This window comes from Prionailurus bengalensis, chromosome A1 (assembly GCF_016509475.1).
Source record: "Prionailurus bengalensis isolate Pbe53 chromosome A1, Fcat_Pben_1.1_paternal_pri, whole genome shotgun sequence".
In the NCBI taxonomy this organism is placed as follows: Eukaryota; Metazoa; Chordata; class Mammalia; order Carnivora; family Felidae; genus Prionailurus; species Prionailurus bengalensis.
This window is the reverse complement of record NC_057343.1, coordinates 215,405,047-215,418,338: the sequence shown is the minus strand read 5'-3', so window position 1 is coordinate 215,418,338 and position 13,292 is coordinate 215,405,047. Positions and strand designations below refer to the sequence as shown.

At 40.7% G+C, this 13,292-nt stretch overlaps 1 protein-coding gene across 13 annotated transcripts in view; it reads right to left on the bottom strand.

Moving 5' to 3' along the window:
- DROSHA (drosha ribonuclease III) overlaps positions 1-13,292 on the bottom strand; it is a 126,467-nt gene that overhangs the window by 11,029 nt on the left and 102,146 nt on the right. For all 13 annotated transcript variants that reach the window (XM_043600545.1, XM_043600584.1, XM_043600633.1 and 10 more), the window contains 3 exons: positions 11,799-11,843; positions 10,119-10,276; positions 8,994-9,099 (listed from right to left, as the gene is read on the bottom strand). In XM_043600545.1, the coding sequence (XP_043456480.1) occupies positions 8,994-9,099; positions 10,119-10,276; positions 11,799-11,843 (309 nt within the window). The remainder of the gene's footprint in view (positions 1-8,993; positions 9,100-10,118; positions 10,277-11,798; positions 11,844-13,292) is intronic.

Here is a 13,292-nt window from a genome sequence, read left to right as displayed (position 1 = left end):
GTGATCTTCAAGTTCTTGCCAAAACTAAGAGCCTAAACCAGAACTCAGTGTGGAAGAAGGAAGCTATAAACCATCCATATTTTTAGAGTCAATTTAAATTTAGAAGATGGGAAGGACTTTCTCTTTACCTAAACAACAAAGTCCAAATGGCAGTTCTTTAAATGACAGCTTGTATCCTTGGCCTCTGCTGAACCCTACTTCAGAATGAATCATGCCATTTGCCAACAAGTGGAATCAAGGTGGGGTCACAAGGCAGAAAACCACCTGGAGTTATGGCAGTTCAGTGTTAACAGCTGTGGAGCCCAATTCTGTGCCAGGCACTATGCTGACAGCTAAAGACCCCAAGATGATTGACACACCATTGCTGCTACTATCCAGGGAAGCCACGCGAACTGGCCATTGTGATGCACTGTGGTAGCTGCTGTGACAGCACAGAGGTCACGGTGCATGGAGGCACTCCTTTCTACCCCAGCCTAAAGGCCTCCTGGAGGACCTGACCCCTGAGTAAAAACACTGCAGAGGCTTGCTGACCTGGCTGTTACATCAGAATCATAAGGTGCTTCTGAGATACTGGTGCTCAGGCCCCTTCCAAGAACCAAGGAATTAGTATTTCTGGGGATACAACTTGGCCATGTGCACGTAGGTAGATTCTGACAAACACAAAATCAGAACTGAACAAAGGAAAGAGTCTGCCAGAGGGTGGGTGCTACGGTCTGAATGTCCGTGCCCCCTAAAAATTCCTACGTTGAAATCCTAACCCCTAAAGATGATGGCATTAGGAGGTGGGGCCTATGAGGTGATTAGGTTATGAGGGTGGAGCCCTCACTGATGGATCAATGCGCTTATAAAAGAAGCCTCAGAGAGATCTGTAGCCCCTTCTCCCCTGTGAGAACACAAGGAGGAGTCTGTGACCTGGAAGAGGGCCCTCACTTCACCATGCTGGCACTCTGATCTTGGACTTCCAGTCTCCAGAACCGTGAGCAATAGATTTCTATTGTTCATAAGTGGTTCAAAATACTACTAGTCTGTGGTATTTTGCTGTAGCAGCCTGAACAGATTGAGACGCTGGGAAAGGGTTTTCCAGGAAGAGGGAACAGCTTTGGCAAAACATGGCACCATGACACAGCAAGGTGATCACTGGGTGGGACCGGAGGAGAGGTCAGAGCTTCCAGAGTGGAGTCGGGAAGCACTGATGCAGGTGAGGCCAGCTGGTCTCTGGGGAAGTCTTGCAGGTCATATAAGGAAGTCTGTACTTTCCTGTAGGGGAGGAGGAATCCCAAAAAGTGTCAAATGGGAACAGGGGCAAGGTAATTTTTTGATTTTAGAAAGACTGTTCTGATGAACAGATTTGAATGGGGCAAGATACGAGGTTGGAAAACCTGCTGACATCGATGCTATAGATCATTATTTTACAAAGAGGAAATATCTGCTTTTTATTTTTTAGTAGAATGCTAGAAAATTATATTAAATACCCAATTAAGCTTGAGACAGTTATTAGAGTGTTTTGTGAACAATGCCTAGCATTAGATGTGGTAGTGAAAAGCAAAACATTTGGCACCAAGCTTCCTGGGTTCCAACTGTGGCCCTACCACTTCCTGGCTCAGTGACCCTGTGTAAGTTACTACATCTCTCTGAGTTTGTTTCCTCATCTATAAAATGGAGCAAGCAGGCGCCTGGGTGGCTCAGTTGGTTGGGCGTCCGACTTCAGCTCAGGTCATGATCTCACGGCTCGTGAGTTTGAGCCCTGCGTCGGGCTCTGTGCTGACAGCTCAGAGCCTGGAGCCTGCTTTGGATTCTGTGTCTCCCTGTGTCTGCCCCTTCCCTGCTCATGCTCTGTCTCTCAAAAATGAATAAACGTTAAAAAAAATATATTAAATGGAGCAAGTAGTACCTACTGCACAGGGTTGTAATGAATCACAGTGCAATGGCTGGCATGCAATAAACACACAAGAAATTTGTGTTAGCCGCTATTGTTACCCACAGTAGCATCATTATTAGGAAAGATAAGCTCACTCTTTGGTTACAAGAAAAGGGTTCTATAAAGTTCTAGAAATTCCTCCAGATTTTTCTTCAACACAGATGTTCTAGATGCCTGTCTACTTATTGTCTTCAAAGCTTTCCATTTTAGCAAGTGCTAGGCTGCCCTTAAAAACTATTTTTTTAAACCCCACCCACAAAAGACAAAATTTTACTTGAAAAAAATTTTTAAGTTTATTTATCTTGAGAGAGAACGAGCGTGTGTGCACTTGTAAACCAGCAGGGGAGGGGCAGAGGGAGAGAGAATCCCAGGCAGGCTCCATGCTGTCATCACAGAGCCTGACTTGGGGCTCGAACTCACAAACCACAGATCATGACCTGAGCCAAGATCAAGAGTCAGATGCTTAACCAACCAACTGAGCCACCCAGGTGCCCCACAAATTATACTTGAGATCAAGAGAAAAAATGAAGATGGAGTTAGGACTCTCTGTGAAGCTGAGAAGATGGCTGAGTTCCTGATGCAATGGCAGGCCCAGTATAAATATCACACACCTTGAATTCTGATTTTGAGAATCCAGGATGTTTTTTATTATCTCAGCACAGCAGTCTTTCATAATTAAACTTAACTTTTAATAGGAAAAAGGTTTACTGCTTTAAAACAAACAAAGAAACATACTGGCATTCTTCCTTCAACTTCTCTATTCACTCTCGATTCTAAAGAGGAAGCGACAGCTGTGGGACATGAGCAACCAAAGAGGGCCACCTAGTGTAAAATAAGTAGACTGTGATTTATTATTTTACGGGCTTTAATATAAGAGCATGGGGTGAACGCAGAATATACTATTAAAAGTGACAGTGATGTGCCACACAGGTCTATTATACCAAGAGTGGTAGCCAGATGGTCTCCATTTCCTATGATAACTAAAGAAAAGGTACACAAATGCTAGCAGGCAAAATGCAGGTCAGATACAAAGAGGCAAATTATGTCAGTGACAGAGAAATTCTCAAATAGGAGGCTGTGGAATCTATCCTCTCAAAGAGTTCTTGTACATAAGATCCGTGTTTGTCCAAATGATTTATGTTTAGTGCTGTCTGGAGGCAGCAGAGAGGGATTAGATCACTGTTTCTCAAACTTTTTATTTGTAATCCTTGCTTTCTCATTATTGCAAAGCATTCCTCTAAAAGCAAACAGAATTTTCTGCACATTCACCTCACTGACGCACACAAATGAGCACAGTACCTTGCGCATAGTAGGTATGGGGTTAACAACTATTTTTAGCTCAGGAGCACAGAGGAAAGGCTAAGAGGGAGGAATGATCTAGAGGGAAGAACAACATGCAGGTTTGAAACTTGCAAGTGTGACAAGACAGGCATCTGGTCTGAGTTAATGCTCTTTGTTACCCTCTCACTACTTACCTAATCCCTACCCTGAAAAACAAATACTTCAGTCTATGAAATGAACCTCAGTCATCCTACTACAACTATATATGCCTGATATTCCTTCCCACGCAGGACTTTTTGAATATCCAACTCCTACAACAGTATGTTTTTCCCCATCAGCATCCAAAACTTCCCATTTCATTTGCTCATCTGTCCTCTGTAAAACAAGTGTACAAAGAAATGGTTCAAAGCTAATGAATGCCTCCCAGTGTAAATTAATGTAGTTGTATGTTCTTTAATCCAATAATGAATAATTTGCTTTTTCCCTCATACAAATGCAACTGTAGCAAGTAATCTTCAACAAAATTTTAAATGAATTTTAATCTTTAGACATTCATAAATAAGTTTTCAGCCTCCTTCTTTACACATAAGACAACATGCCACTTTTCCCTCCAGTGCCACCGCTACTTCCCTCTCTGTACAACTTAACTGCCCACAAAACTCTCTTTTATTTACTCATCAAATATGTATGGAAAGCCTACCGTATGGCTTGGGCACACAGTGATAAATAAAAACATGCTCTCCCAGAACTTTCAGGCTAGTGGGACAGGCAAACTGAAAAAAAGTGCCAGGAAAGAAAAGAACGTGGAATTCTGAGTGGGCAGGAGGGCATCCAGGAAGGCTCTCCTTGCATCCAGAAGTCAAGCCAGAACTGACATCTAAGGGAAGAGTAGGAGAGACCACGCAGATGGGAATAAGGGCTGGAAGCAGAATATTCTCCAGAACAAGAACAGTACATGCAAAGCCTGATGGCAGGAGGGGGCTTGGAGGAACACAAAACAGGCCAGCATAGAGGTGCACAATGAAAAGAAGAATATGTGACATGAGGTGGACAGCTGGGCAGGCACCCTGGGCCTTGCTTACTCTTTAGTTACTATCCAAAGAATAAACAAAAACCGCTGGACTGGGATATGACAATCATTCATTGAGCATATTTGCAGAACAATGATATACCAACTCCCAAGGACCCAGAGAATCAGGAATGAAGAAAACAGACAAGAACTCTTGCCCTCAAGGAGTTTATACTCTGATGAGAGAAGACAGTAAACAAGTAAAATACATAGAAAATGCCAAGGAGAAAATGGAAATGAGGTTTCAGGCTGGGAGACAGGGACTAGGGACAAGGGGAAGAGGTCACTATAAGTTAAAGGCATCACTAGTAAGATAGCATTTGAACCAAGACCTGAAGGAGATGGGGGATTTAGCCACAGCATGTGCAAAGACCCTGAGGCAAAGGCTTGCTTAGTGTCCTGCAGAATGGCACAGAAGCCAATGTGAAGAGTCTAGGAGAGACAGAGACAGCATCAGAGAGGCAGGTCATAGGGTCTTGTAGGTAACAACTATGTCTTTTACCCTTGAGACAGGAAATCTTTGGAAGGTTTTTCACCAAGGAGGTTGTAATCTGACTTCCTTTTAAAACAGTCCCTGTAGATGATGTGCTAAACACAGACCGAGGGCTGGGGGGCGGGGGGGTGGGGGTGGGGGTGGGGCAAGAGGGGGGATGGACCAGTTGGGAGGCTATGGTTATAATTTAGGGAAAAGATAATAGTAGCCTGGACCAGGGAGTTAACAGTGGAGCTGGTAAAAAGCAGTCACGTTCTGGACAAAATTTTAAAGTAAAATCAACAGGACGCTAGTGGCTAATAGGTATAGCATGAAGAAAAGAGGACAGTTATGGATGACTTCAAGGTTTTCCCCCTGAGTAAATACAGAACGAAACAGTCCTTACTGATATGGAGCACAGCTAGAGAAAAGCAGGTTTTGGGGTGAAAAAATCAGTTTTGTTTTGGCCATGGAGATGGCCTAAGAGAAATCCAACTAGGGATTCCAGTATATCTTTACATCTAGGTAGTCAAGTGTATTTGGAGGTATAAAGACCTGAGTGGAGTTAGGGGGAGAGGTACAGGCAGAAGTATTCAAAGCTATGAGATTACTCAGAAAAGAAACCAAGAGAAAAGAGAGGAGGTCTGAGAACAGGGGCACTCAACATTTAGAGGCTGGGGAGATAACAGATATGACCAAAGTGAACTGAAGATGAACAGCGAGCACGGTCACAGGAGGTCTGCTGTGAAAAGACGCCAGCCACCGCTACAGCATGAGAATGCATCACTGAGTGGGGGCAGAAGTGGATACAGGAAGGATACAGGATGAGGAAGCTATGACACTGTCAACAGGCCTGAAACCTGGGCTGACTGAAGGATTTCCGCTGAGACAACACGCACCGTGGGGGAGCACACAGCTGCAAAGGCCAGTTCTTAAGACAGCTGCGAACATCTCGGGGAAATCTGTACACGCTGCACTGCCTAGTGCTTGGTATAAACACACCCTTAAGATCATATCCTTTGTGGGAAACCTGGGTGGCTCAGTCAGTTAGGCGTCTGACTTCGGCTCAGGTCATGACCTCACGGTTTGTGGGTTGGAGCCCCACACTGGGCTCTGTGCTGACAGCTGGGAGCTCGGAGCCTGCTTTGGATTCTGTCTCCCCCTCTTTCTGCTCTTCCCCCGCTCATGCTCTGTCTCTCAAAAATGAATAAATGTTAAAAAAAAAAAAAAAAAAAGATTGTATCCTTTGCAATTTAATAAATGCCACCTCTTCTAATGGGGTTTCTTTGTCAAGTATATTCCTGTACCATTTTGCTAGTGATGCAGAAGTTGCTACAGTGGTCCAGGTGACAGGCTGGTTGAGAGAATTTAAGTGATGAAGACGAGGTGGCTACTCAGGAAGTAATGACATCAGGACTCGTGATTGGTCTAGAATATAGGCAAATGGGTGGAGGGAGGAATCAAAGATGATCCCTAGGTTCCTGACTTGCAACACCAGCTGGCTGATGCTGCCATTCGGTTACTCAGCAAATACTAGAAGAGGACCCAGGTGCAAGAAGACCATACATTCTGTCTTGGACATGTGGAGACTCTGAGAGGGCAGCCACAACAGCTTAGACAAAAAAAAAAAAAAAAAGGGACTGAAGAGGTCCCTGTGGGCATCACTGCCCCTAGAGGGGACCTGATGGCGTGGACACAGAAAAGACTGTCTGGGAGAGGCTCTCATGAGAAGAGACAGGGCCTGGGAGGGAGCCTTTCAGATGCTGGAATATCCATCAGCTGCACAGGAGGCTAACAGAGTATGGCTAAGGAGGTGAGAGGAAAACCAGGAAGTGCAGTGTCACAGAAGCCAGCCAAGGGCAGTGTTTCAATTGGAGGGGGGGGGGGGGGGGGGGGGGGGGGGCGGGGCGCAACTGCAGCAGCACCGATGAGAGTTAATATCTTTTAAAATATGTACTCAACTGATGACAGATCATCTTTGTTTTGCCAGCAGATCTGTCAGTCCTATCGATTTCTACCAAAGCTTTCTGTGAATATAGTTAATAAAACCGTCATATCATAATTTTGTCATTTAACATCTTTCTAATAAGCTATTCAAAAATTCTCTAATTTTAAGACAGCAAGGCTGATAAACACACTTTGGATAAAACTATAGTTATGGCACTGAAGCACTTCAGGAAAGAACATAAAACTGGAGTCTTTAGTTCTGGTTTTACCTTCATCTAGACCTTGGGCAGGACTTGTGCCTTTCTGAGTTTTGGTTTTATTATATGTTCAATATGTACATGTGTGCAATGACCAAGATAGGAAGCAGTAAACTTGTCTATAGCATCCCACCGCCACAAAACCCAAGAGTTCACAGTTAATTCTGCAGGAATACAAGGGTAAATGCGTGTGTTGAAGTCATACATTTTCTACATTTTGGACTCTATGTGGCCAAAAAATGAATTACCACTTCAAGCCATTTGGCTTGATTTGGTAATTTCTCAGACCGACCAGATACTCTGACAGCTATGAAGTCTATTCCCTAATGGAAGACACTGAACAAGCAGTTATTGATTCCCTAATGTAGAACAAGACACCAGACACTAGTTTATTTCTGGTAAATACTCCTATGTTCTTCAGAATTTAATATTAATTCAAGAGGAAAATACTTCCTTGTCCATCCAAAAGTAGTTAACTTCAAATGGTCATCAGACTGTTATTTTTTATGTTTATTAATTTATTTTGAGAGAGAGAGTGAGCAAGCAAGCATGAGTGGGGGAGGGGCAGAGAGAGGGAGACAGCAGCTCAGAATGGGCTCTGCATTGATAGCAGAGAGCCTGATGCAGGGCTCAAACTCACAAACCATGAGCTGATGACCTGAGCCAAAACCAAGAGTCAGATGCTTAACCAAGTAAGCAACCCAGGAGACCCTTAAGTTAAATTTAAAAGAAGTGTATTGCTGATTTCCCATATAATAGTACATGGGGCATAGTAAGAACACAATGCTCACTGAGTGAGTGAATAAAAGACCGCATTTTGTTAGGCTTAGAAATTTCACTGAGAAATTATATCTAAACACAGTTAAATCACCATATTCTCCCTAATTCCAATATTTGTGTCTCACATAAACTATTTCCAGTGTTCACAGTTGCAAAGATAAAATCCAATTCTATTCAAAGCAAAACATGCATAAAAATTGTTGAGATCCAAACTATGAAAGACTTATTATTTCTTCAATATATTAAAGAAGAAAATCTACACTAACAAAATATCTTAAAGCATACTACTGTTTTTCTTGGCCCAGGAATGTATTTGTTTTCTCAATGCCCAACTCTAGAGGGGCTTCCAGATATGCTTTGTTCACCATTCCAGCTATATTATTGACCAGTTTCATAGAGTAAAAACAGTACGCAACAAATAAAAAAGCTCAATAAAATTTTATAAAATAAAATAAAAATGAGAGAAATGGGGGCTGTTTCACTTTGTTCATTAAATCAAACCTTGCCTACGTCCCTTTCAACTCCACCCTGGATCCAGCCAAACTCATTCCCTACTGTGTCTCTATCTTCTGGTTTTTCAGGTTGTGCCCTTATTTCAGTACGCCCATGTTGTGGCGTGTCTTTGCACAGAAATTTCTTCCCACTAACTCCTAATGGCCCAATCCTATTCGTATTTAAAGGCTCAAAGATCATCATATCCACGAAGCCTTCTTAGAAATCACAGATACAAGAAAACTTATCTTTTCCTAAACAGCACAAGTGCAGCAGTTTACCTATGCTCTTCATAATATTCCATATGGTTCTTTCCTGCATTTAGTTACAATTACTTACTTCTATTTTTCATAGTGCATATGTATGGGTATGCATACACATATAACACACATATACACCACGTATACACACATACACACACACACACACACAGAAAGAGAAAGACAATTTGCAGTTATTGCCTTACATTTTTCATTGCTGCTAATAGTTTTTAAACTCCTTATGGATAGATTGGTGTCAACTAATATTTGCTCTTCCCATGAAGCCTAGCTCAATGTCTTGCACAGAGTAGGTAACCATTAATGAAGACGTATAAAATGAGTTCTTCTCGTAAACTGCTTTGTATACAATTTGCATAACTAAATGAACAAAGCCATATACTATGCTAACGTCACCAAGAATTAAGTAATCAATTACAGAAATATATATCTGGCTCTTCCAATCTTCACTTTATTATATAGCAATCTTACTGGAGGGAATGATTTAACACAAACTCACAGTTAAGTGTCCTTCATGATGATCTGGGAAATGAATAAACAAGTACTCAGTGGCTACCAGTTGCATTATGGAATCACCTAGGAATTCCATCCTCTGATTGTGGCCTCTAGAAAAAACAACATCAATGCAGAAGAGATCAATAGGCATTTGTATTATTAAAAAAAGAAACAATTTTTAAAAAGACATGATTTTAAAAGGCAATGTATTCACCTTGCTTTAAAGCACAAAATTAAATACAAGTCCCTAAGGCCTCTCAATTGAGGAGAGATCTGAGTCAATATAGATTGGGTTTTGAAGAAGAAAGTGAGCACCATTTTAGGATTACAAAACTGCTAAAATAAAGATTGGTAAATGGTGTCTGGTCAGAGGTTAAGGAATATCAACTGAAAAATATAGTACAGATTGTTATCTGCACAGAGAACCCCCATTCAGACAAAATATAGCAAAAAGGTCCAGAAAAGATTTTTGTTAAATCTTTACTTCTTTATTGAAATATATACTCTATCTGGAATCCAGTTTAAGGACACTAAAAAAAATATCTATGACAAGAATCTTAAATCTTTACACTTTAAAGATAGCTGTGAATATTTGATTTGGGAGAGAGAAACCAAAAACAGAATGAAAAACAACATGCAAAAAAATAACATTTTGGTTATTTTCCTAATTATTACATTAGCTCATCTCCAAATCACTCATCTAGAGCTAGGGTGGAGGGCCAATTTCAGCCCTTGGTCTGTTTTTGCAAATTTAATTGGGACACAGCCACGCTCATTCATTTACATTTTCTCTATGGCTGCTTTTATGCTACTAGAGAAGAGTTGAATCACTGAAACAGAGACCACATGGCCTGCAAAGCCTAAAATACTTAATATCTATCCCTTTACAGATAAAATTTTTACTTCCTTCATGCTTCTCTTCTACTCTACGAAGAAATAAGATGCACGACAATGAAACCAAAAATATTGTATTGGAACATATCCCAGTGTCTGGCTACTCACCATCTCCTCATGTGACCTTCCTGGAAATATGTTTGAAATCCCAATTCCTTTGAAAGGCATGCAGCAAAGGTTTGGGACTTCCTGTCTAAATGGTCACACTGGGATTACACGAGCAATTCTAACTTACAGGGTCAGATGGTTAAATCCCACAGTTCTCAATGTGAATGCTCTTGCCAGAAGTCGAACGTGAGTAAAAATTACTCCAATTGCTTCTTCAAACTCAGTAAGTTTCTGTAGAACTGGAGAAGTCTCAATAAGTTGTCGATCAGTATTTGGCTCTTGTAGCTGCATGAGAAGAAAATAAATAAAAAACTATGTGCAGTGTTTGGTTACAAAAGTAATTATCAATTCTAGGATAGTGTTTTATAAAATTCCTTCTCCTATGGGCAGAAATTTCTGAAATGCCAATAAAACATGGAAGCTTCTTTCTCAACCCTTAGAATGGCAAACAAACCTAATATTTAAAGAAGGCTCAAAAAATATTTTCCAATCTTCTATCAAATTTCAAGGCCAAGTACTGTACACAGATAGTTCAAAATCCCAAGTATTATACTAACTCCCCAAGGAAGAGGCAAAGGGAAGGACTGCTGGTGGAGAATATGTATATCTAGTAACGCAGTGCTTCTCAAACTCTCGTGTTCATCGGAGCTCTTGCAGGGCTTATTACATCCAGATGGCTGAGCTCTACCCCCCGAGTTTCTGATTCAGTATGTCTGGAGAAAGGACTGAGAGTCTGCCTGTCAAGCAACTTCCCAGGAGAAAGAGACACAGGTGCTGCTGGTCTGGGAACTGCCCTCTGAGAACCACTGTACTAGAGGAACATGACCTCTGTGTGTCTTCTAGGGACCACCTATTTTGGTAAATGAACACCACTAAAACTAGATTCAGCTTACACTGGAGATTATCATACCACTAGGCAGGTGGCTCCACATAACAATGGGCCTTTAACAATTGGCAGGGAGCAAACACGAAAAGCATAATTAAAGTGAACATTTTCAACAACTTTGGACAATTTCATAGTAATGTTTCTAAAGTTCTTTGAATTAATGCCATTTATTACCATACCATAAAGCCTCTCATGAAAGTTCAGCCACTAGTGATTATTCTTATATATGTATAATGTACATATATACACATGCATATATAAAAGTATGTAGGTATATATATACGTGTATACATACATTTGTATATCTCCAAGTAAAATAGAAATACAAATAGCAAATACAAAGAATTTTTAAACTGGGAAAAAGAGGGTTACCATACATACATCTTTTAAATACCAAAATCTTGAGCAAAAAGTCATCACATTGTACTAAAATTTTAATTTACAACGTTTTATGCAATTTGAGTCAAAGCCTTCAATTTCCAAGATCCAAAGTAGGTTACAACTTAGCAATGTTCATTTAGTATTTGTTCTTTTTACTAAGCCCAGACTTGACTCCATATTACTTTCTCTACAATAGCATGCAGGAAGATACACTGCAATCAACACATTAAGCTTTGAATATCACTTTTTTGGGGGAGAGAGGGCACCAAACCACAACCACACAAGGAGATCCTCCTGATTTGAAGGAAGATGACTCCCAGGGCTTTCCCCACCCCATCCCAGAGCACAAATGCAACACAAATGGGTTCATTTTAATATTTGTTCCAAAGTTTTCCAATTCTGCCTAACACCCAGCCTAAAGTCATAGTGCCACTGAAGGGAATCAAGGGTTTATAAAAGCAGGAGGGGAAATAGGCAAGCTAAAATAACATGAACCCCCAGATTTCTAAAGCTCACTGCAGACAGGAAGGTCACACTTACTTGGAGTGGGTGGAGAGGATAATTGAGCCAGACTTCACGTAGGTCCTGGAAAACAGAGTGATGCCTTTAATGCTCGAGGGAGCCACTTAACACACTCTGGAATACTAAATAAAATGCCATTATTTGAAATAGTGAACTATTTCAGATGCTGACTCCACTTATTGCAAATTCAATAGTGCTAGCAAACTAATTTTTTTAAAGTGTATTCACCACTCAAACCGCCTGTAGTGACTCTAATTAGCCTATTAAGCTGGGGAGGAAAAGAGCCACCTCCACCCCCAGAAGTCAAAGATACCTTTTAAAAGTCAGTTACACATTTGCTTAACCTAATACATGGGATTAAGCTGCTGTTTTAATCATATTTTTTAGTTTATCATTCCCTAGAAATGTGTATCAGCTGTGCCTTTTGTAATTAAAACTCATCTCAGATGTCTTTTATTTTAGGCTCTCGTTCATTATCATTTGAGCTGCTTTAAGATGGAGTGGAAAACATCCATATCTAGTGCCTAAACTCTCAGATCTATAAGACCACACTTTTACTGTGGGTCACTACAAATGTTCTCTTGAGATATGGAAATGAGTGGATTTTACGGAGAAGCCCAGTACATTATTTTATCCACTGAGCTAAATCTAGAGGCAGTTATAATTAGAACTTCCTCAGGATTAAAGCGTTTTTCCTTCAGTTTTAGACTCTAGGGAGCCTCTGACTGAATCTACTTTCTGGCCTTGATGTTAGGTTTTTCAAACAAGTAACAAAAGATTTTTAAAAAGAGGGAAAAATCTTTTTTAAAAACTGGGGGGGGGGGCAGAGAAGAATAGGAAAATTTAGTATCACTGTGGCACACATGATGACCATGTGAAATAAAATATTCAGTGTTTTTTTGGGCAACTTGCATCCCAGTAAAATACACTTAAGAGGTTTTGGGTTTGTTTGTGTTTTGTTGCCAATATTTAAAAAAAAAAGAAAGCTTAAATATCAAACTGTTTTAAGGCACTTTAGAGAGCTTCTCTTAACCAATAACCTTTCCCTTGAATTCTCTGTAGCATGAATTACGCACAATGTCACTCCCTTCTTACAACTTTCTCACGTTCTCTCATGCTTTTTTCCTCCTCAAAGCAACAGGCCCAGTGCTGGCACACAGAAGATGCTACTACTAATGTTGATCATATCAACAGTAACAATCAACAGCTATCTCTTCTAACCGACTCTAGTCTCCAATATTCGAAATTCTCAGGAACTTAATTCTAATTCCTCTTTCCCCTTTCTCCTGTTTTTCACTCAGTGACACTGTGATTTCTCCTGAGATGTCTTAGATGTATAACCACTTAATACCTCACACCTAAATTATTTCAACTGCCTCCATTTCCTTTCATCTACCCTACTCAGAGATCAGGTTCTGCCATCCCTTGGTGTGAGAGAAAATAGCCTGTAAAATAAAAACTCCAGACTGGAATTCTAGCTCTACCATCTATTCAAGGCAAAAACCTCTTCCT